The sequence below is a fragment of the Struthio camelus genome, chromosome W, assembly GCF_040807025.1.
Source record: "Struthio camelus isolate bStrCam1 chromosome W, bStrCam1.hap1, whole genome shotgun sequence".
Lineage (NCBI taxonomy): Eukaryota > Metazoa > Chordata > Aves > Struthioniformes > Struthionidae > Struthio > Struthio camelus.
In genome coordinates this window covers 59,119,222-59,141,594 of record NC_090981.1, presented here as the reverse complement: position 1 = coordinate 59,141,594, position 22,373 = coordinate 59,119,222, and the positions used below count along the sequence as shown (strand labels likewise).

General features: G+C 60.9%; 3 protein-coding genes across 5 annotated transcripts; 1 reads left to right on the top strand and 2 right to left on the bottom strand.

The window, feature by feature from the left end:
• Window positions 1-4,773: 4,773 nt before the first annotated feature.
• On the bottom strand, window positions 4,774-8,065 carry LOC138064083 (ribonuclease P protein subunit p25-like protein). 3 transcript variants are annotated; one of them, XM_068924971.1, is made up of 2 exons: window positions 8,013-8,065; window positions 4,774-6,172 (listed from the first exon to the last, which is right to left on the bottom strand). In XM_068924971.1, exon 2 carries the CDS (start codon window positions 6,161-6,163, stop codon window positions 5,606-5,608), a length of 558 nt encoding a protein of 185 aa, XP_068781072.1. In that variant the 5' UTR covers window positions 6,164-6,172; window positions 8,013-8,065; the 3' UTR covers window positions 4,774-5,605. The 3 variants fall into 3 exon arrangements, with proteins under 3 accessions (XP_068781072.1, XP_068781073.1, XP_068781075.1); XM_068924972.1 differs by having other exon boundaries at window positions 7,996-8,059; XM_068924974.1 differs by lacking the exon at window positions 8,013-8,065 and adding an exon at window positions 6,712-6,736.
• LOC138064339 (collagen, type I, alpha 1a-like) lies at window positions 6,209-13,133 on the top strand. Its single transcript, XM_068926383.1, has 3 exons — window positions 6,209-6,315; window positions 8,301-10,938; window positions 13,068-13,133. The coding sequence occupies exons 1-3, from the start codon at window positions 6,209-6,211 to the stop codon at window positions 13,131-13,133; spliced, it is 2,811 nt and encodes a 936-aa protein (XP_068782484.1).
• Window positions 13,134-14,882: 1,749 nt separating this feature from the next.
• Window positions 14,883-20,080, bottom strand: LOC104152016 (dynactin subunit 3). Its single transcript, XM_068924970.1, has 7 exons — window positions 19,939-20,080; window positions 19,718-19,802; window positions 18,585-18,671; window positions 17,574-17,657; window positions 16,773-16,831; window positions 15,953-16,012; window positions 14,883-15,324 (listed from the first exon to the last, which is right to left on the bottom strand). Exons 1-7 carry the CDS (start codon window positions 20,035-20,037, stop codon window positions 15,235-15,237), a joined length of 564 nt encoding a protein of 187 aa, XP_068781071.1. The 5' UTR covers window positions 20,038-20,080; the 3' UTR covers window positions 14,883-15,234.
• Between the last annotated feature and the right edge of the window lie 2,293 nt (window positions 20,081-22,373).

Sequence of the window (22,373 nt, the reverse complement as noted above, 5' to 3'; positions counted from 1 at the left end):
CCAAAGCGGGACGCAGCCCGCCGGGGCGCCAGCAGCCCGTCCCAACCGCAGCGTCCCTGCCGCGCCGCCAGCCCGTCTCCGGATGACTCGAAGCGCGCTTGGCCCGGCTCTAGCCTCCCCTCCACCCTCCGTGTGGTTTTTCTTTTCCGTCCCTCCCGTGCCAGCCGGACGGCGGTGGGAGGCCGCCCCGGCGGACACCCCGCCACCCCGCGCCCGCCGAGCGGGCACCCGCCGGCAGCGGCATTTGGGACGGGGAGGGTTGAAATCCCCCCGCTCGCTTGGCTGAAGCGGACCCCGCACGGCGGCAGCGACGGCGCCCTCGACCCTCCGCGCCGCACCGGTGGGGCAGGCCCGGGGGGGACCCGGCACCCCCTGCATCCCCCCCTCTGCCAGCCCCGAGGGGCCCCGGGAGCAGCGGGAGCCCCTTCCCCCGGGGCGGCGCTCGGGCCGCCGCCGCCGATGATGCCCGGCCGCCCGCCGGGGGGCCCCGCCGCTCCGCTGCCGGCAGCGGCACCCGCCGGAGCCGCCCCCCCCCCCGGCCCGGGGCCCCGGCGTTACCTGGCTCCGCTCGGCGGCGGGCAGCCGCGCCGCCCCGCCGGGCAGGCGGCGGGACCCCCGCCGGCGGGCGGCGCTCGGGCCAGGCAGAGCCGGGCCGGGCCGGGCCGAGCTGGGCTGGGGGGGCCGGAGCGGGGCCCGGTGCGGGTCGGGCCCGGTGCGGGTCGGGCCGCCCCGTCGGTGCCGCAGCCCGGCGGCTCCCCGCTCCCTCCCGCCGGCATCGGGAGGGCGGGGCTTCGCGGCGCCCCGCCCTTCGGACCGCCCTCGGCTATTGGCTGACGACCCCCGCCAGCCGCGCGCCATTGGGCGAGCCCTCGGCCTCGGCCACGCCCCCTCCTCCCCGTTCCCACGTGAGCGGCGGTGAGCGGCGCCCGGGCAGGGCGGGCTGCGGGCTCGGCTCGGCCCGGTTCGGCCCGGCTCGGCTCAGCCCGGCCCGGCTCGGCTCGGCTCGGCCCTGCCCGGGCTCTGCCGGGCCGGCGCCGGGAGGGGGAGCAGGCGGGGTGCGTGGGGAAGCCGCGCGGGGCGCCGCGCCCCCCAGCCCGGACGGCTCCGGCGGGGCTGGGGACACCCGTGGGCTCAGCGTCCCCCGCTCGCCCCCTCCGGCCGGCCCGTCGGGCCGTGGGCAGCGTGGCGCCGGCTGCAGCCCCCCCCCGCCCCGCATCCCAGCACCCCACGGCCAGCAGGGTGCGCGGGGGGCTCTTCCCATGGGGGCACGAAGCCGGGGGGCCGTGCGGGGTGCCGTGGCCGGCTGCGGAGCCCTGGCCAGCGAGGTCTCGGCTTCGGGCCGGGCGCTGCCCTGCCCCAGGTCGGTTAGAGCAGTGCCGGGCCACGAGGCGAGGCTGCAGAGGGGTGACGCGTCCAGCACGGGGTGCCCGTCCCCCTGCGTGCCCGCGTCCCACCTCCCCGGAGGCAGCTCCTGGGCCAGGACCCAGCAGGGAGCCTGGGGCCCGGCTCCCTCCTCCTCTTCACGTGGGACCACCCTGGCACCTAGAGGTGCTCCAAAAAGCCGTGCCCGGGACGCGAGCCGCGGGACGGCACAGAGGGTCCTCGCACAGTAAAGCCAAACGCCCCGCGGGATCAGACCCACTAGCTGAGCCACCCAGGGCCAAGCTGCAGGGAAACGGCCGAGCGTGGTGGGAGGGCGGCTTCGTCCCCGAAGGAGCCGCTTGTCACCTGAGGGGTCAAGGGAGCAGGGCTGGGGGCGGCCCGAGGCACGGAGCGCAGCGCACCCTGCCGCTGCCCCCCCGGCTGTGCTCCTCACGCCCCCGTCCACCTCCAAACCCACCGTCCAGCCTTGCCCGGCCCGAGCCGCCGCAGGCGCCCGAGCGCGAGGCGAGCGAATTTTCGGCAGGGAAGAGCCCCGGACGAAGCAAAAGTGGTTCGGAGCCCGTCTGCCACGCAGTCGGTCCTCTCCAGCACCCTGTTTCACCGGCAGGGCTGCGGGCGCGAGAACCAGCCCTGTCCCTGCCGGACGGGGTGCACTGCAGGGTCCCGGGGAGCATCCCGGAGTGCAAAACGGGGTCCCCCCCCCGCCGTTTCAGGGGATGAGAGCAACTGTCCTCGGGGATCGCTCAGGTCCCAGCTCCCGCTTCAGGGCGAGGAAGGTGCAGCCACCTCCCCGGAGGGGACCCACCTCGCCGGGCCCGCGGGAAGGCTGCTCACGCCGCGGCCGTCCGGGCCGAGGGGGCAGCCCCACAGCCTCTCCTTGGAGGGGCCTGCGAGCAAACAGAGCCTGCTCGGGTACCGGGGAGGGCTCTGCCCTCCCGGCGAGGGATGCCGCGGCCCCGCAGGACCCAGCATCACCAGCGCCACCAGCGAGAGCTCTGCCCTGCCACTCGCCTGTCCGCACGGAGGTGGCACCCCTCGCCTTCGATCTCCCGCCTCAGCAGGCTGGGTGGGGAACGAGGTGCCCCGGACCCTCCTTCCTCCCTGCCTGCAGCAGCGTTACGGCCCGGGGCGGCCCGCCTGGCTCCTCACGGATCAGCGCAAACCTGTCGCACCAGGGCAAAGACGGAGCTGGAGATGAGCTCCGCGTTGGCAAGTGAGCTAGGGACCTCTCCTGGCTGAGGGGAGCAAACCCGACAGGCTGTGCAGGGGGCCGCGCGTGCCGCAGGCTGCCCGACCCGCTCAGCGCCCGGGAACGCCACGCTCCTTGGGTTTGAGGCGTCGTTCACCGCACGCTGCCATCGCAGGGTGAGGCTGGGTTTTCGGGCGCCTTCGGACTTGAGATCCTTCTGCGGCAACTGGAGCTCCCAAAGAGGCCGGGGCAGCACCTGCCGCTTCCCCGCCAGCGGAAAGGCAGCAAGTGCCCAAAAGCGGGGGCCGACTCGGTGCGCCGCCCCCAGGAAGGTCTGCTCCTTGCGCAGCCGGGCCGCCGCCAGCGCCCTGGGGAGGGAAGCTCGGCTGACTATTTAATAAGAGCAGTCTCCTCCTTGGATGTGAGGGAACAGCAGCTGGGAACAGCAGGGCTCTGGCAAAGACAAATAACCTTAGCTTAACTCTGCTCCATCTCCAGGTTTCATCTGCTTTGGCCATATACTAAAACGCCTCATCTGCTCTCACAGGTACCTCGTGCAGCCGGGCGAGGAGAGCGGGGCCAGGATGAGGCCGACCGAACAGCCCGCGCGCTGCGGCAAGGCTGCCGCCGTGCCCCTGAGGTTCCTCAGCAGTCACTCCAGAACGTTTCCACGAGATTTCCCCCAAAATAGCTTATTTTCCAGTCTATGAAAACAACAGAAACCTTTTCACAAGCTCCGAAGCTGCATCTCATCACACGCACCCGCGTAAGGGCGCTGCTCATGCCAGCCACGTCAGGCAGGCTGTGTTACACGCCTCATGCGGCATCATCTCCCATTTTAAATGTTCCTTTCAGGATGAAGTGAGACAACATATGTAAAATCAGCAATGTTTAATTCCAGACCAGCATGAGCTCGACACAGACACTTGCACCTAACGCTACAAAATTGGAGCAGTAGGATACAGCCAGCACCGCGCGTTCACAACTTTACGAGGTGTAACGCTGCCCCATCCTTTCTATCCATCTGGTGGACAAGCATGTCTGAACAGCAGCTGTGCTTTACTGAGAGCTAAACCCAGACTACCTATAGCCAAAGCATCCTCGGGGGGAGGGAGGGGAAGGTGTTTACTAGCCTTGAGAACAACTCAGATTATTGTCTTCGACTTTTCCTTTTTTTAATTGAAGATCACAAGTTAATTCCCTTTCCATTACTTCTTGGTTTTGTATGTCATTACGTTTAGACTCCGAAGATGACCCCTTTTGCTGCGTGGCCCTCAACAACAGAAGCTGCTGCTAGCCAGAAAGACACTGTTGAAATACTCAGAAAGCATGTTTTCATACAGCTTCTGTAGTTTGGGGAAACATGTTAAGAGGCAAAGGAATGAAATGGCTCATCCACGAGTGAGAATAAGCATCAGACAAAAACAAATCGTGCAAGGGTCTGGCACCGTTCTGGCTTGGTCTGGGAGCTCAGCCTGTGCCCTGATGCAAGTTAAAACGCCATGCAGGCGGAGGAAGTCTCAGGCTTGGCTGTGAAGGTCTCCTGCCACACAGGTAAGGCACCACCTCTCCCCTTTCACCCTTTCTCTAGGCATTTGTTTCCCATGGATTTGAAAGGATCCCTCAAAGTAGAGCAGTTGTGGCAGTTCTGCACAGGCTGACAGATACTAACTGAAAAGGAAGTAGAGTAAGGAGGACAGGCAGTGGTTTAAATCACAACACGGTTTAAGCAGGTGGTGTTCTGGCAAGAGTTCAGGCTTTCAGAGTAACAGCACTTTCTTCCTGCCCTGTGTTTACTTACCTCAGCTGCTCCAGAAGTAAAACTGTAGAGCAAGAAAAGATGCTGTGTCTCATTTAATTTAACAAAGTTTGGGCCAAGAACTTAAGACTGCAATTCTTGGCAGTTTAAAAAAAAAAAAAAAAGGCAAAAAGCTTCCCAGAAGAAACAAGCGCTGACCCTTCTTTGGATATTGAAGGTGAACTGCAAAGGAAGGAAAGAAAAAATATCCCCCCCCCCCTCCCCAAACACACACCACGGCCCACTTACAGTTCCTTTATGAGAGAAAAAACTTCCCACATGCAGGTTCCCTTCCTCCTCAGAAGCAGGTTAAAGCCCAAAGGTTCAGCCCACAGCCACAGCTGCAGTTCTATCACTAATGTTTAGAAAATGACCTCCAGCACGATGAGAAAGACATCACAAATTTCACATTAAATAAAGAAGAAACTTTATTTTAAACCCATTTCTATGTATCACAAACGAGCAGAAAAGGAAAACAGTGTGCTTTGGAGCTAACCATTACCACAACCCCAGGGCACTCGCACAGCTTCAGGATTTCGGGCCGATTATTAGATCAGTCAACTCCTGACACTTTGGCAGATAGAGGGCATCATCTGCCAACTCCACAGAGGAGGTCAAAGGAGGACAGAAAGGATGCAACTCTCACAAAATCACAGATGGAGTCATATCTGAGGAGAGATTGCAGCCCTACATTCAAACCATAAGGCTGCCACAAGGGATTACGAGAAGACGGACTTTCAGGCACAGATTAAGTGGCTGATCCAGCCCAGTACCGTGTTTTCTGTATACACAAACTCTGGCGACACAGGCAGCAGCCAGAAATCCAAGCTGGGTCACACCTCCCATCTGCGCCACAGCAAGAGCCACCTCCTCCTCCAACACGAGCGGGTGGTGTGCTGCACCTGCTGCATCTCCCCGAGCAGCTTAAACCCAGCTCAGTGAATAGCCATTAATTTGGGCCCCCTGACGAGATGCCAATAGTCCATGCTCAAATAGAGATGGTTCCCATCTGGTTCATTCCTCAACCACAAGCTACAGAGTACTGGCAGCCTTTGACAAGCCAACTTGTCAAAACACAGTTTCAGACAGCTACAGTCATGTCCATTTTGAAACAGCAACTTCTCCTACCCTCCCCTAACAGCTCTGCAAGCCCATGTGTTCAGCAGCTTCCCAGCTACAGTAGCTGGCTTGTTCCTTAAATCCCCCAAGTTACACCCAAACGCGTCGTCTTCGTCTCAGGACTTTTCGCAGGACTCCTCATGCTCTCCGACAGACCGAGGGTGCTTTCCTGTGTTGCCAGCTCCTCTTCCTGCACCCTGCTTCCTCTTCATTTGACCCTGGGACTCTGCTTTGAGTGTCTCAATCCAGAAGGCTTCAAAAGAACCTGGAGCCTGATATCCAGGCTCTTGGGGATCAAGGGCATCTTTGCTGAGCAAGACACATATGGCAGGAATGTTTCTCTTCACTGTCAAGGCATCGAGGCCTGCCTCAGGCACAATGGGTTCCCAGATCTCTTCGATCTGTTTGAAGAGCACTTTGGTGATCTGGTGGAGTTCTTTGAGCCTTCGTTTCATGATTTCCACACAGGTAATGGTCTTGCTGACGGCCTTGCCCGAGCCAGTGAAAAGGATCTGCCTCACCGAGTCCAGCTCCATCTTGCCAATAGCATATCCCATCAGGTTTCTGATTTTGCTCCCATCCTTCACCTTCATCTCAATAATATCAGGGGGCAGGTCAGTGAAAGGAAGAGGACAAGGCTTCTCCACAATCTTGGTCTTCTTATAGTTCTCCATTCTGCAGTGCTGAAAAGGAAAATGGATCCATTAATACTTGTAACTATGGCTCAGAAAACCAGTCTCTGTAAGTTTACCCCTCCAGGTCAGAGCAAGAAGTACAGTGGGATCCATGACTTTTCAACATCCTCTGCCAACTTTGCAGCGACTCGGTAACTGAAGCAATAGTTTCATTTACTCCTTCTAATGTGGTAAAACCCAAGAAACTCCTCATGCTGCACCCAGCATATTTGTAAGAAAAGGCAGTATCTACTTGGAAGTTACTTGTGCAGCCTAATTACAGCAAATTAGTGTGATTTTGGGTATCCTAAAGCCACGTGGAAAAACTCAGCAGGTCCAGAAAAACACCTGCACTTGACAAACATCTCTCGTAACTGCTGCTCAGTGAAATTCTCAAACAAGTCAGCTATAATCTTTCCCCAAAAGGGCAATTTTAATTTATCAGAATCAGAGATCCTAAAAGACCACATAAAAAAATATCAACAAGAAAGTCAAAACTAATCCTGCTGCAGTCACTGGAATCTCAGTCTCCCTCCGCATATACCTACAGCATAAGCTTTCCCACAGGACAGCCTGGCCCTGAAAAACAGAAGGTAGAAGGAACAGGTCTAGTTTTGCGAGCCTAAGCAGGATGAAAGGAAAAATACAAGCAGTACCTCAGCCAAAAGCACAGAACAAATGGGAACAGAAAGCAACGGGATATCTACCACTGCTGCATCCCATCAGCAGTACTAAAACACGCACGCTATGAACCTGGGCATATTTCACCTTCAGCAACTCGAGCATGTTATAGAAACAGACTCATGGGAAGGTTTGGGGAGGGGGTACATAAGCAGAAAGGACCTAGCTCCTTAGCCTAGATATAAGGCCAGGGATCAGATATTTGATGACACAGTACAGCTAACAGCAGAAGACTGTGAGCCACGGGTTGGAGACACGTGGCCAGTAAGAAGCAGGCACACTATGAACACGTAAGGGGCTTTCAGAAGGAAAGTGAATAAAGACAGAGAGGCCCAGTCACTTGGCAGGAGGGTGTGCTAAGTGAGTGTGCTAAGGCAGCGTCCCTCCACCTCTGCCTTCCTGACTGATGCCGGGCTAACCTTTCACCAACCACCCCACAGGGAAAACCAAAGCCACCTCAGCATGCAGCACTAATGCCTCCTTAGCCTTACGCCTGGAGGCTCACCCCCTAGGCCAGCTCATCTCCTCTGCTGCAGCCAGAGCCAGCCTCTCAGGTCCCATCCCCAGTGGAGAAGGGACAGGTCGGTGCCCCTGTTCTGTATTTAGGAAGCACGTGCCCTCCCTGGAGGCCCTCACCCCAGCCTGGCTGCAGGCCTCCCTCTCCTCTGTGGGGCCCAGCACAGGCTGGGGAAGCAGGAGGGCCAGACCCCTGCAATAAGGGGCACCGCTGCTATAAGGGATCCGGCCTGCCACTGTGGGGACAACGGGGGGGCTGGCTTTTGGCTCTAAGGCTTGCAGGGGGCTATAGGGGGTGGTGGCAGGCGGCTGGATCACGCTGGAGAGGACGTGCTGGGAAGTGGCGGGGTGGGGGGGGGTTATGGCGGCCTGGCAATGGGAAACGGCCAGGCCGCTGCTATAGGGGTCGGGGGGGAGGGGCAGGCCGGGCCCCACTACTGCGGACGGGCAGGGGAGGCCAGGCGGCTCGCAGAGGGGCCTGAGGGGAGGCCAGGCCGCTGCTGCGGGGGAAGGCGGCAGCGGGGCGGACGGGTAAGGGAGAGGGGGCAGCCCCGCCGAGGGGCTCCGGGGGGGGGGAGAGGGAGGGAGGGAGGGAGGACGGAGCCCGGCCGCCCCCGCCGCAGGGCAGCACGCACCGCGAAACGCCTCTCACCTGCCGCCACCTCAGCGCGCCCGGCGCTGCTCGCCACAAGATGGCGGCGGGGGGGGGGGGGGGGGGGGCGAGGCCGTTGGCGGGGCGGAGCGCGCGGGGCAGGGGGCGGGGCGACGCCGCCGGCGGGGGCAGGGCGCAAGGGGCAAGTGGGCGGGGAGAACGGGGCAGGGGGCGGGGCGACGCCCCTGGCGCCCGCCCCCGCCGCCCTGTTCTCAGCATCGCGGGTCTGTGGCGTCACAGCGGCGGGTGTGTGACGTCACAGCGGCGCCGACGGGGACCGCTCCGCAGTCAACCCGTGGCGCCGCGCTGGGCGCCCTGGGGCCGGCGCCGGGCCGGGCTGGCTCCCCTCGAGGCCCTGCTCGGCCCCGGCCTCCTGCTGCTGGTGGCTGCTGCCGCCCTGCTGGCTGCTGCCTGGTGGCGCTGGGCGCTGGGCGAGGGCCCCGGTCCCGGCCCCGGTCCGGAGGTGCATCCCACCGGCAGCAGCAGCAGCAGCGCCGGGGCCGAGCCGCGGTGCCGCCGGGCCGGCTGCGCCCGCTGTGCGGCGGCCGCCCGGGAGCTGCAGCGGCGGGTGCTGGCGGCGCGGGCCGGGCCGGCGGCCGGGCTGGGGCCGCGCTCGGTGGCCTCGTGGGGCTCCAGCACGTGGCGGGCGGCCTGGTGGGACCTGGAGGAGCTGGTGCGGGCGGGCGGCCTCTCCTGGGGCTCCTCCAGCAGCGACAGCGCGGCGGGCTCGGCCCGGCGGGGCGGGCGCTCGGGGCACCGCTGCCCCTTCTGCCCCCCGCCCCGGGGCCGGGCCGCCCCCTCGGAGCTGCAGCCGCGGCCGGAGCCGGGGCCGAGCCCCCCTCGGAGCCGGAGCGCCGCGGCCCCGGGCCCGGAGGGACGAGCCCCCGCCGGGCGCGGAGCCGCTCGCCCGCCGGGCTCCGAGCGGGACGGCCGGGCCTCTCCGTCCCTGCAGAGCCACCTGGCTCGGAAAGGCCTGGAGATCTGGCTGGGGGCGCTGCCCGGGCCGGTGCGGCGGTCGCAGCAGCGAGCCGCCCTGCGGCAGGGCCGCCCCGGCCTGCCCAAGCCCATCGGCCCGGGGCAGGCCCGGCCCCTGGCCCGGCGGCGGCTCTGCCCCTGGCTGCAGGGCAAGGCCGACGCCGTGGCCGCCAACGTGCTGCAGAAGCACCTCCAGGGGCTCTGGGGGGTCCCCAACCCCACCGAGGAGTCCCTGGCCCGCCTGGTGCCCTGCCCGCCGCCGCTGCTCGCCCCCCTGGACCCGGGGCCGCCCCGGGGCCCGCCGGCGCCCCGCTCCGCCCCGGCCTCCTCCGCCGGCTCTTCCCGGGGCGCCGGGACGCGGGGGCCCGGCCGGCCCCCCCGGCGCCTCCAGCAGCAGCCGGCCCCCGAGCCCCCCGGGAGGGCGGCCGGGGGCGGCGAGGCCGCCGGCGGAGCCGAAGATCCCCCCGCCGGGGCCCGCTCCTCCGCCGGGCGCGCGCCGGGCAGCGCGGCGCGGGACGGCCCCCGGCGCCGGGGCGGGGGGCTGCCCCCCAGCACCCAGGAGCCCCCGGGGGGGCCGCTGGCTCCGGGCACGGCCGCCCCCGGCCCCGAGCTGGCCAGCCCGGCCGCCGGGCCGGCAGGAGCGGCCGCGCCGAAGGCCGGCGCCGACCTCGAGGCCGATTCCTCCGCCGGCGAGGACGGGAGCCGGCCCGGCGCCGCGGGGCCCGTCGGCGCGTCGAAGCCGGAGCTGAGCCGCGACGTCCGCCGCCGGCTGTGGCTGCACGCGGCGAGGAAGTGCCTGGAGACGCGGCTGCGGATGCTCCCCGCCGCGGTGCGGCGGTCCTTGGAAGCGTCGCGGCCGGCGCCGCCCCAGCTCCCGCCGGAGCGCCTCTGCCCGCCGGAGCCGGCGGCGCGGCCGCGGCCGGGGAGGTCGCCGGGGGGCCGGCGCCCGCCGCCCGTCCACATCGCGGTGCCCGAGGCCCTGTTCCTGCCCGAGGAGCAGCGCGAGGCCCTGGAGCTGCACGTCCGCGCCAAGCGGCTGCAGCGCCGCGGGGACCTGCTCGGCCCCCGGCCCGGCCCGGCGCCGCCGGGCGAGGAGGAGGGCGGCGGGGCGGCCCCCGGGGCCGGCTCCCTGCCCGGCGCGCTCGGCGGCGCCGGCGACGAGGCGGCCGCCACCAGCGAAGCCCCGGGGAAGAGCCGGGGGACGCCGAAGCCCTGGGCAGGGCCGGCGGCCGCGGTGGTCTCTCCGGTCCTCGTCCCCGCGGCTGCCGGCTCGGCCAGGGGGGACGCGGCGGCGGCGCCGCCGTTTCTGGAGAAGGAGGCGAGAGCGAGCGCGGAGGCGAGGAGCCGGCCGCAGGCGGAGGCGCAGGCAGGGGAGGAGGAGGAGGAGGCGAACGCCCGCGGCCGGGAGCCGCAGCCCGCCTGGGGCCTCGCCGCGTTGCCGGAGGAGCCGCCGGCCGGGACGGAGGAGAGACCCAGCGCAGCGGCGCCGGCGGCCCTCGCCACGGCGCAGGAGCCCCCGGCCGCCAGCGAGGGGCCGGCCCAGCGGCAGGGCGTCCTTGCGCGGTGCCGTGCCCCCCGGCAGGGAGCCCCGCACGGGGACCGCAGCCCCCCGCGGCAGGGCCGGGGCTGCTCGCCGCCGGCCTCCGTGGCCACGCTGCGCTGGAGCAGGAGGCAGATCCTGCGGGCGCTCGAGTCCGGCCTGCAGGAAATGGCCCAGAGCCGGAGCCAGCGGGACGGGACGGAGACACCTGTTCCCAAGCAGCCTCCTTCCCCTCCTTCACACCTGGGGGCCCTGCCCCAGATGGTGGAGGGGCCCTTGGGTGCCCCCAACCCCGCACCAGGGGAGCCCGCACCTCGGCGGACCCCCCCAGCCCGGCGGCAGGTCTCGGCGCCCTGGCTGGAGCACCACGTGGTGCAGCGGGCGCTGGGCACCTTCCTCCTGCCCCCCTGCGTCAGGGACTCCCAGGCCGCCCACCAGGCCGCACGGGCCAGACGGGGCTGTGGGTGCCGACCCCCAGGGCACGGGGGGGTCCGGGGCAAGGCAGCCCCCAGGAGCCAGCAGAGGTGTCCGCGGCCCACCGAGCTGGCCGGGTGCCAGGAGCCCACCAAGACTCTGCGCCCAGCACGGCCACCAGCCCCTGTGGCGAAGGGCCATGCAGGGCTGCGCCCACCCGCCAGGACCCAACGGGGCCACAGGTCCGAGCGTCAGAGCAGGGCCACCCCGTGCTGTGCCCCCCAGCCCCGAATGGAGGGGCCGTGGGCACCCCTGCCCCCCCACGGCCCCTCATGGCCATGCCAGCAGCGTCGTCCTCCAGCAGAGGGGACGGGCAGGGGGTCCGCAGCTGCCAGGCGCCCGGGTCGCTCTTCATCTCTGCGGGGGGCTCAGGGGCAGGCGGCGCTCAGCACCCCTGCTCCAGGCTCAGCACCCAGGGTGGGCATGAACACCTGCAGCAGAAAACGAGCCCTGCGCATGGCCGGGGACGCAGGATCCGGCCCCATGGAGCAGCAGCAGCGCCGGGGCTCCAACGCTGCGGTGGGGACCATCCTGCAGAGGCTCCTCCGGGTCCTTGTGCCCTGGGCATCAGGCAGGGACCGCACGGCCCCAAGGAGCCCCACTGCGGGCCCTGGGCACGAGTGGCATGGGAAGAGCGAGGTGCGAAGGGACCCCCAACACAACGGCGTTGCAGCAGGACGCCTGTCCAGCGACGATGAGCTCTGGCCGCATGGCCGTTTTGGGGGAAGAGCCCCAGGCACCCTGCAAGGCCGTTGGGGCGGCAGCAAGGCCAGGGCCAGAAGTCCTGAGAGCAGCTCCTGCCTGGCTCCTGCAATCCCTCCAGAGGCATCCACCAGCACAGAGGGGACCACAGCATCCTTGGGTCCCCATGAGCGTATTGGTGTCCCCCGTCACGGCCCCCAAAAGCAGCAGGCACCTCAGGCAAGCACCAAATTGTTTGGTGGCGTTGCCCTGCTCCCGGGAGCACGCAGCAGGGACACGCCAGGCAAGGAGAGGGCATGCGGTCTGAGGCGGCGGCCACCTCGCAGGGCTGGGGCAGGCCACGGAGGGCAAAGGCAGTGGTCCTGGCGTGGGGGGCAGCGCTCTGCCAGCCCTAACAGCGCCCCAGCCTCCAGGGCATGGTCCTGGAGTACCCACAAACACAGCAGCTTCAAGGGGAGACGGGTGCGCAGCAGCATCCCACGGGGGATGCCGAGCCAGGCAGTCTTGCCACACCGCACCTTTAAATCATCCAGTGAGGAAGACACCTCCCACAGGGACAGCTCGGCCTCACTGGAGCACTGGGATGCCCATGCCACCAGGCACGTGTGCCCATGCCACCTGCACCAAGCCCACAGCTGCAGCGCCCAGGGGACTGCGCCAGCCCTGAGCAGGGATAACCGCCGCTCGGTGCAGGGCAGGACGCTCTCTCGGCAAAGCAAGCTGTCGCCGTCCCTGGAGAGCTCTAGCACTGAGCACAGTTGCCGTTCAGCCTCCAAAGAGAGGTGGTGCCAGGCTCTGTGGGGTGCTTGGTTTAGAAAACCTCTATTTTCTTAATAAATTACTTATTTTCTTATTGAGAGAGCTCAGGGGGAGGGAGGGGGCCTCACTCTGCCAGGGGGGCAGGCTATGCTGGGGATGGGAAAGGGGAGATGGGCTCTGGAGCCCCAGGGAAGCTGTGCTGTCCTGACAGGAAGATGAGGAGAGGAGGATGGGCTCATTCCTTTGGGAGCTTGTCCTCAGCCCTGGCTGGCCATGGCAAGGGGACAGCCTCGGACGCTCTGTGATCCTAGCCTGGGGTCACAGCACCCCAAACACTGCATTGCCCCGTGACAGATGGGACTGCAGGCTCCAGCAGCAATAGGAGCAGGCTGCCAGCTCCTCCTGCAGCAAGTCAGGCTTTTCACACTGGCAAGGACAAGTCCCACCTTAACCTGTGATCCACAAGCTGGCTCTGCCCTCTGTATGGGACGGCAGAAGCTGGAGCAAGGCCACGGGGCTGTTTTACACCTGGGGAACAAGCCCCCAGCCCTGCAGGATCCCCTTGCCCCGCTGTGGCCTCAGAAATAGTCCTTTCCCTCACAAAGCCATCTCTTGAGCTGGTCACACCAGCGGGAATCTACGTGCGCCTATCCAAGGGCATCTGCACGTGAGTGCAGTTGCATGTGAATGATTTGTTTTTCATATTGCTTCTGAAGCAGCCTCAAGTTACTCCCAGTTGTCTAACAGCAATTTTTATTCTCTTCCGGCCTATTGCTTTGCTTGTGATTGTGCACAGACAGAAAGAGTGCTCACCCTACCACCACCCCAATACACAAAACCTGCACACCTCCTCTAGGGACAAGGAATGATTGCTCCAGGGCGCTGCTGTCATTAAGGCTGATGAACACTGAAGCACGAGGCTGGAAGGATCTTCCCCCTCGCTGATCCTCCACACGACTGAACATCACCTTCTCACCTCCTACAAGCCTTCCCCCACGGCACGTCCATACAACCCCAGCACGATGGGGGCCCAGCCTGGCAGCGTGCGTCAGACCTTGACGCAGAAGAAACTTAAGTCCTAGGTGGATTCCAGGGGCTAGCCGGGCCTTCTCGGCCCCTTTAAGGGCATGGTGGCTTGCTGCTGGTCTGGAGCCCCCTCTCGTGGGCAGCTCTGGAGTGGTTTGCCCAGATGTGAGCTCACCAATCCCGTTAAGAGAGCACCAGGCACCAGAAAGCTTTTGCTGGCCCCACAGCAGTACTCCAGTGCTGCCTCACTCAGGAGGGAGTGATATAAGATATCCAAGCCCCTACAGCAGTTTGCAGCTGGGATCCTGCCTGATGCCTGCTGGGCAGTCCCGATTCCTTTGAGATTCTGGAGTTTTTGCTCAGGGGATATGCATAGTAGCAGCAAACACTCAAGTCTCTGAAAACTATTACAGTTCTTAGATGGAAAGCTTCCTTTGGCTTTCAGCCCAGGCCACGAGACTGCCCATCCCATGCACACTGGAGATCAGACAGCTCTGGAACTACCCTCAGTTCCAGTTCTGCCCAGAGCAGCACCAGGTTTGGGTTTGGTAAGGGACAATTCAGCAAAGAACTTGAAATGAACCGCCCATCGCTATCACACTTTGCCCCTTGCAGAACAGCCAGCGCTTGTGCGCCCCTTCCTGGGCGCAGCCCTTCCTACTGCTTGTGCGCAGCCCTGACAAGGCACAGCTAACACCCCCCTCTGACTGAGAAAGAAGGGGCCAGGAGCCCTAACTCGCAGCAGCCGCTCGAGTAAGCGGTGGCAGGACAAAGGCAACAGTCCCTCATTTCTCTCAGCGCAGGGATGGGAGAACTTCCTCAGGGGAAAAACCTTGTCAGGCTCACATCCTCTCGGGTACGAGCCCACCATGCCACCGCTAACAGGACACAGGCAGCTCAAGCAAATGGGAGGAAGCAGGTTACCCACACAAGGAGGCTCCCCTGCCTCAGCCCAGGTCCGGCGTGACTGAAGGGGGTTTACCTGCCCTCAGACGCAGACCTGCCAGGCTGAAACTGCTGTACCAGAAGACAGTGGGATTCTCTTACACAGATTGCAGAGAGCTCTCTAGGGCTCACTGCTAGGGAAAGCCACCAGACAAGGCTAGCCTTTAGGGGGATTAGCATTCACACTCCTGCCCCAGGCAGGGACCCCAGCACCCATCCTAGGCACAGGCATTTTATTTCTCTCTTCATTTCTCATGCACAGGACCCCACAAAAGGACACCGTCTGCCTTCATCTGACCTCTGGCTGCTTCCAGTTCATGCTAGGGATAAAATTTCCTCATCACAAACTACCTGCAGGCTGCACAAGCACCACATACAGCTGCAACTCTGAGCTTGGCCCCAGTCAGTCTGTGCCGTGACTACACCGAGGGGAAGGAGAGGCAACCCAATTAGTGTTTTAGGACTTTACTATGGTCCACAGTAACAGCAGAAAGGGACTTTTAAATAAGTTATAAACCAAAAGATATTCCATGGAAGTGCAAGACTTGCAGACAGTGGCATATTAAGAGAACACCAAGAGTGTGCCTTTGATTCAGGGCGGACAAAGTGCAGCCACAAAGCAAGGGCGCCCCCAAGAGCCTGCGCCATCACTCGCAGCACGCTCATGCTGAGCAGAAAGACACGCTCACGCTGAGACGACAGGTCCCTGGGTGCGAGCTGTGCTGCAGCCTCTCCTGAGATTCCCAAGGCCAGCATCGCCAGGGCCCCCGCCTGCGGCTCCCCTCGCTCCCAGCACTGCCATCACTCTGCCGCAGGTTTCACTTGCTTGGCCATTTCCAGCTGCGTCAGCATTTCATCCCACTGGACAAACTGCTTGGAGAGAAGCAGGGTCTAGACGTGGCTCTTAAGGAAAGGGGGATGTGGAAACTTCAGGGAAGGAAACTGAGGTCAAAACACCGTCTGAGAACCTTCTGGCAGCCTGACAGCGCCGTTGCAACCCTGACTGACAGATGAAGAGACCTGGGGTATTAGCATGTGGAAAGTGCACACTGAGTCAAACTGCTGAAGCCCTGAGCCATCCTACAGCATCAAACACTGACTGATGCTGTATGTCCAGGAACACTCCTGAACACTGACACAGCACAGCATTTCAAGGGACTTGATCCAGAACGGCCCAAAGCTCCCTACCCTCCAGGTTCAGGACACATCCCAGTGCTCCTGTGCGCCAAACTACACTGTGAGCAGATCCAGCACAGAGCCTCTGGCTTGCAGGCAACAGCTCGTGTTTCCTGTCTCAGAGAGGTGGGCAGTTCTGGCTCTCGGGTAGCCCTGTGACACAGCTCTGCTCCTGATAGGGGAACGACAGGGACACAGATGTCATGGCACCAGAAAGGACAATGCTATTAAACCTGGCGCTGGGGGCTGTCTGCTGCCAACAGTACGTGATGGGGCAAGGAGGCACAGGAGACAGACTAGCGGTTCAGCTGTGTCATGCCCAAGGCATCAGCTAAAAGGATACCATTTTGTTGTAGTCTTCAAGGAGCACCTTGACAGCATCAGTGACAGCTTCACACTGCTCCTGTAAAGAAGGAAGCCTTAGCGAGTGAGCAATAAGCTCCAGGACATTTGCCTTCCCAGCTCCTGGCAGTGGAAAGGGGAAACTCATCCGAAGCCAGTACTGAGATAAGAGCTTCTTGTAGCTGGAAGCGCTTTGACAGTCAGGAGAAAGGAAAGGTTTCACAGAAACATCAGCACACACAAACTGCCACACGGGCTTGCACTACTGCCTGCCTCTCCTCAAGCTATACCTCACTTGCTGCAGAAGGAAAGCACGCTGTTGCACACGCCTGGCCACCGGGTATTAAAACACTCACAGCAGAACTGCTGAAAGGGTGCATTAGGTGCTGCCCAGGATGTTCATCACCAGCTCAAGGAACGAACACATGGGGAACGGAAGGGAGAAGGGACAAGGTGACAGTATCAACAGCCTTCCAGAGATTGGGGCTCTGGCTGAGCACAGTGCTTTACCTCAGCGTCCCAGCGAAAGTAGGAAAGCCAGCTGGTTAAAGCCAAAGCAGTTTATGAGCTGCACCCAAACCTCTGGCTTATGCTAGGCAGAGCGCTTTTCCAACCCATACTCAGTTCTCAGAAATCCTGACTAGCCTTCCAACAGGCTGTCTAAGTTTCTTCAGAACAGCAGGATAAATATCCTGGACAAGATGGAAAAAAATAGCATACATGAACAGCTAGACTATTGCAAACACTGGAGTGTTAGTACACCCACTAACAAAAGGCCCCTTCTCTTTGCTAGCCAGTGCTGCCATGAATATTCACATTACCTGCTGCTGTATGTGGATTTGAGAGAGTCGCTGTAGTTTTGCTGCGTGGTCAGGAACGGCTGAAAGCACAGAAGAGAAGTCTGTTTGGTTCGTTTTACATCATGCAGATTAGCTACCAGAATAAAAACAGTTACTTCTCCAAAGGCAAACCACAGCACAACTCTGCTCTCTGAATGTAAATGCCACATGCTGGAAACACACCCTTTATACTGTAAAATGTGCCTAGCTACGTTGTACATTAAATATCAAGTTCATGTTACTTTACTTCAGGATGTCATGAGTTAGGTGATGCCTGCACTAAGGGTTACTCAAGAGCTACATCAGAATAGCTGGAACATTATAGCAGGCAATTAAAAGGGAATCTCTGCCTATGCCAGGAGCAGAGACGTTCTGGCAGCAGGCAGAAGTGGCTCCGTGTCAGTCTGGTAATCGTACACAGCGTGTAGCCTCTGGTCTCTGCAAAGATGTTGTCTCTAATCTGCCTCTCAACTTACTCAATCAACCTTATGCATCAGCCCCATTCCCTACTGATATCTGCTGGATGACAGCTACGACACTCAGCTACGCTCTGCACGATGCCACGTGCTTTTGGATAGAGGACTTCCTTGGGACAGTGGTGCAGCATGAGGGATGAGCAGACAGAACACTACGTTTACATCTGCATTACTCACACTAGGTTACGTGTTTAGGTCTCCTTTTCACAAGTCTGACACTTAAGAGAAAAAAAGTGGCACAGGCTGCAGGTAGCTGGAGAACAACATTTGCAGCTCAGAAAAAAACTTGCAGAAGAACATACAGTACCTTGGATACAGGAGCTGTCCAAGATGGGCTGGAGGTTCTTCACCTGCTCCAGAAGGGCTGCCTGGGAAGGAATAAACTGCTCCTCTGATTGAAGGGAGATGAGAAGGAACATCAGTGAACACAAGACAGTGCTTTGGCTTTTGACAAATACTGGAAAGCCAACTTTGGAGTAACGGGTATGGATCAGTTTTTTAAACTGCTCACACCTAACACAGCAAAGAGCATCTTGTCAAATATAAAGTATTTACAAACTAAATAAAAAACTAGAAGGAAGGCGTGCAAATCCCTGGTTGAAGACTCCAAAGCCTCTGAGTACGTCATGCACAGGACCCCACAAAGTACTCAGAGGCTTTGGAGTCTTCAACCACAGACTGCCCTTAAACAGTCAACTGTAGCCCCAAAAGGTGACCTGTCCTACCCCAAGCTGACGATGAAAGAGCTGGGACTGATACTTACATTCCAGCTGCCCCTTTCCAGATTATCTAGCTATACACAAAAGGACTTGCACTTGATTTTATTTAGCCTTTTGTGCTGCTCACCACTGAATTCTCCTTCACCCTAATATAAGACAGGAGAATCTCCACCAAGCTTCATTCATGGACTATAAAAAAAAATGGAACCACTTTCTTTGGGAAAAATAGGATAAGCGTAGAAAGTGTTCAACATACATCCAAAGATCTACTTTTTTTTGTCACAGTCCAGTGAATATTAGGACTGGGCTGTGGGAAACTGTCTTAGTTCCAGTTTTTCTTCTCATTCTATTATCAATTCAGGGTTGAACTACTCAACACTAAAAAGTTTAGACTTGATAAAGCTGTGGCATGAACGTGTGCAGGGAAGCACTAGATCTCCTTGTTCTAATCACATCTCTGATCAGATCCAAAAAGGGTGCCCTTCCAGACCTCATAAGCTTAAAAACAAAAAAAACAAAACCCCCCACCCTTTTCCAGCCTATTTAAAAGACAACTTTTGCAGTGTTAAAGAACTGTCTCCTCTCATTTCCTGCCATACCTGCCAAGATGAACTGCAGCTTCATGGCATCCGGAACGGCCATTCTATCAATGTACTGAGGATCTAGGTATTTTATTACATCTTCAACTAAAAGCAAAAATAAATATGGAGACAAGAAGTACAAGAAATAGTATGACCTCTGCAAGTGCAAGTCTCCACTGTGCTGTACACATAAGGTTACTTTGTGAATAATGTTCATTTAGGGTTCTTTTTGCCAAGAATCATGAATCGCGACAGCACTTTAAAATAGGTGACTTTGGAACACTGTAACCAAGAGCTTACAAAACGACTCAAGCCCCATAACTGCTTGCTTGCAGAAGCACAGCCTGTGTAACACCTGTAACACTTGCTTTATATTTGGTTAGCAATGCTAAAGGCACATCCCTTCTTTGTCTTCCTGCCTTGAAAGCGAAATTAGCAAATAACTGCAAATTAGCAAATAATAGTCTCATTTTACTGCTGAACAGAAGCAAGCTTAGAATCGGCTACAAACATACAATTTATGTTTTTATACCAAAGAGGCACCATGGTCTTGGACTACACAGCCTGCTACTACTGCAACACCAGTGACCATAGAAGTAAATTTGGTTAAGAGGTGGCTTAGCAGCACAAAGCATCACTCCTGCATCCACTTCAGGTACACTCCGGTTCAGAGACAGCTCCCCAGATGCAGCCACTGGTGGCAGCACGTGATCCTTCTTGTTCCAACTGCACATGAAGAGAAGGGCTCTAAAATGCACCAAAAATCTGAGCACGTGAACATGCAAGAAGCCATGCTGGAAGCTCATGCTCTAACAATACTGAAGAGCTGCATTTCACGTGGAGCTAATTGTCGCGTATTGTTCTGACGCAGGGAAACGTAAAGCAAATAACAACACGTTTAAGCAGGCCCTTTCCCACCCCCCACACAAGAAGCATGAGAACAAAGACTCCCTACTCAGTTATTTACTTATTTCTACACCAAATATAGAAAATACGAAGCCAAAAGCAAAGGTGCTCGCAAGGGGGCGGCGGGGACATGGGGACATTTTCTGTTTAAAGACGTGAAGCCTCCAAGACAAGCGATTTTGTTTTTCCCCTCTATTTCTTTTTACACAGACCCGCCCGCCCGCAAGCACGAGAAGGCCACTCACTTTTCTTATACAGGATTTTGATCCTCTCCCTCTTGCTTGCGATGTTACCCAGCGCCACCTGCACCTTCACCAGCCCGTCCGCTACCTGGACGGGGAACAAACGCAGGGGACCGAGCCCGTCAGCCACCCCCGGGCCCGCAGACCCCCTGGGGGCAGCGCAAGGCCCCGGCCCGGCCCGGCCCGGCCCCCGTGGGTCCCCTCCCCCGGAGGCCCCCCGGCACCTTTCGCGGCCCGTGCGCCCCGCCGCTGCCGTAGACGCGCTGCTCCAGCTCCTCCACCCGCCGCTGCAGCCGCTGCAGCTCCACCGCCCCCGCCGCCATCTTGCCGACGGCCGGAAGGAGGAGGGCGGGACTTCCGCCTCCTCCCCTCCCTTCCCCGCCCCCCAGCTGCCCGGAAGCCGCTGGCGGGGAGGCGCGGCGGGCGCGCGCTGGCCCCGCCCTCGCGTTGCCATGGCGGCGCGTTGCTAGGGGGCGGTGTTGCGCGGGCCCGCCGTTGCCGTGGAGACGACGCCCCCCCCTCCCGCGCCCTCCGCGTTACCATGGAGACCATCCCTCCCACCCACCCCACCCCCGCTCCCCGCCCCGCCGCCGCCGCCGCCGCCTGCGCCCCGTCCGAGGCCCTGTCGCCGACAACAGCGCCCTGTCGCGACAGCACGACCCGGGGCCCCGCTGCGGCCGGGGAGCCGTGTCCTGAGGTGCGACCGGCAGTTAGGAGTTCCGGGGGCCACTGCAATAACGCTCGTTTGGCCCCAGAACGGGGCCGCCGGGAACGGCGGCGGCCGAGGGCAGGGAACGGCGTTTCCTCAGGGCCCGAGGGGCTGTCGGCGGCCCGCACCTTCTCCCGAAGCTGGCCCGGGGGTCGCCGCCCCTTCTCAGAGCCCTCTCTGGGGCAGGGGGCAGAGAGGAGGAGGAGGAGGGTAGGGGCATCCCTCAGGCGGGGGGCGCGGGCAGGAGCGCCCCTCCTGCTCCCCCCAGCCGTCTGCCCCGGCCCCCTCAGAGCCGGCGGTGGGTGCCGGGGCTTGGGGCCCAGCACCGCTTCTGCAGGCTCAGGGTTCGCCACCTGGGAAGTTGGGAGACCTTCGATCTTTGAAGGACACGTCCATCTCCTCCTTCTCGCCGAGTGAAAAAACCCGGCCTGCGCCTCCCCTCCCCAGGTCCTTCTTCAGAAGAGGTAATGAGGCTGGGACACCAGGCAGGGGGAGATGTGCAGGAGGTAGGTAATGGAAATTGGCTTTTTGGGGAGCTGAGCGGGAGATGTGAAGCCGATCTCAAAGCCAAAGAGGAGATGTTAAAGCCAATCAATGCTGATTTGCACTGTAGAAGGAGGTGCCCTCCCATGTGTAGGCTTCACACCACCCGACTGGTCGATAACTACTTCATTCCAGTGTGGTCCTTCAGGAAAGAGGCACTCAAATGTATTAAAAAAAATAGATATAGTGATCGGGGCTGCATGGAAGCAGGGCCTTTGAAATCCAAGAGGCTGCCGCAGGCTTTTCCCCAGGCCTCAGGCTGCCTGGGTTCACCTTTCTCCTATCGATCAAAGCAGGTGACACTTACTAAAAAGCGAGACACGAATGAATGCAACAGCCACCCCGAGCCCCATTACTGCCTTTAATTGGCACTTGCAATTACAGGGATCTCTAAAAAGGATGAGATGACATGGCTTCGTGGCAGCAGCATCCATTGCATCCAAACTGGAGAGAGAGGAGTTCGGGAGCTCCCAAAGCATCTCACGATATCCCCTGTGCCCCAGGACTCAGCCGGTCACTGCCCCGTCATGTCCTCTAGCTTCAGTGGTGGAAGAGCTGCCCCAGGCTGATTTCTGCCCCTCTCGCTCCCAGCTGGGCTTCGCACTGCCATGCCCTAGGCACTAGGGAATCCCTAACCGGCTTCAGATAATCTCAGGCCAGGCTTTTGCGTCAAAACTATTTGCTAACAGCATATGCTTCATTAGCCTGCCAGGCAACTGTGGTTGATGGGCTTTGAGGATCCCCACAGTGCCCCTTGCAGAGAGCAAAACCCACCATGCCCTGAGATGCCAACACCCTTCTAGATGTTCTACTGCAGCTTTTGTCTGTGCTCGAAGGGGTAGTTGTATGGGATCGCTGGGCTGTAGGAGGCAGCTGTGGGGTGGCCCAGGGACCCAGCAACCCCTGTGGCCCCTCAAATCTCCCTGGAGGAGCTGTGCAAAGCACTCGGGCAGAAGGCAGCAAGCTGAGGCCCAGTGCGCTCTGCCTTTTCTTCCCAGGGATCAATAGCTGGGCTGCGAGAGAGACGCCTTCGGAGGGAAGGAGCCCAGCTTTGTTCCACAAAGGCGACAATTAAAAACAGCTTCGTTAGCAGAACCGGCTGGGGCTGCAGAGGGGGCCGGCAGCTGAGCACGTGCTGCTGGTCTGAGCTTGCGGGGGACCAGCTGTACTGTGGCCTGTGCCCAGCATGATGCGATGCCTATGGAAACCCAAATCCTCGTGCTGGACGGTCAGAAATCAACCTACCCCCCACCCCCGAGCTGAGAAATTCAGGCAGTCCTGGGACTCTGGGAACTGGGGCTTTAGGGGCAGAGGACAAATCCCATGTGGCCAGGTGAGCCTGGGAGCAGGGGGGAAGCTGTAGTTCTGGGCTGCCCATGTGTTCCTGTGTGACCCCCAGCAGGCGAT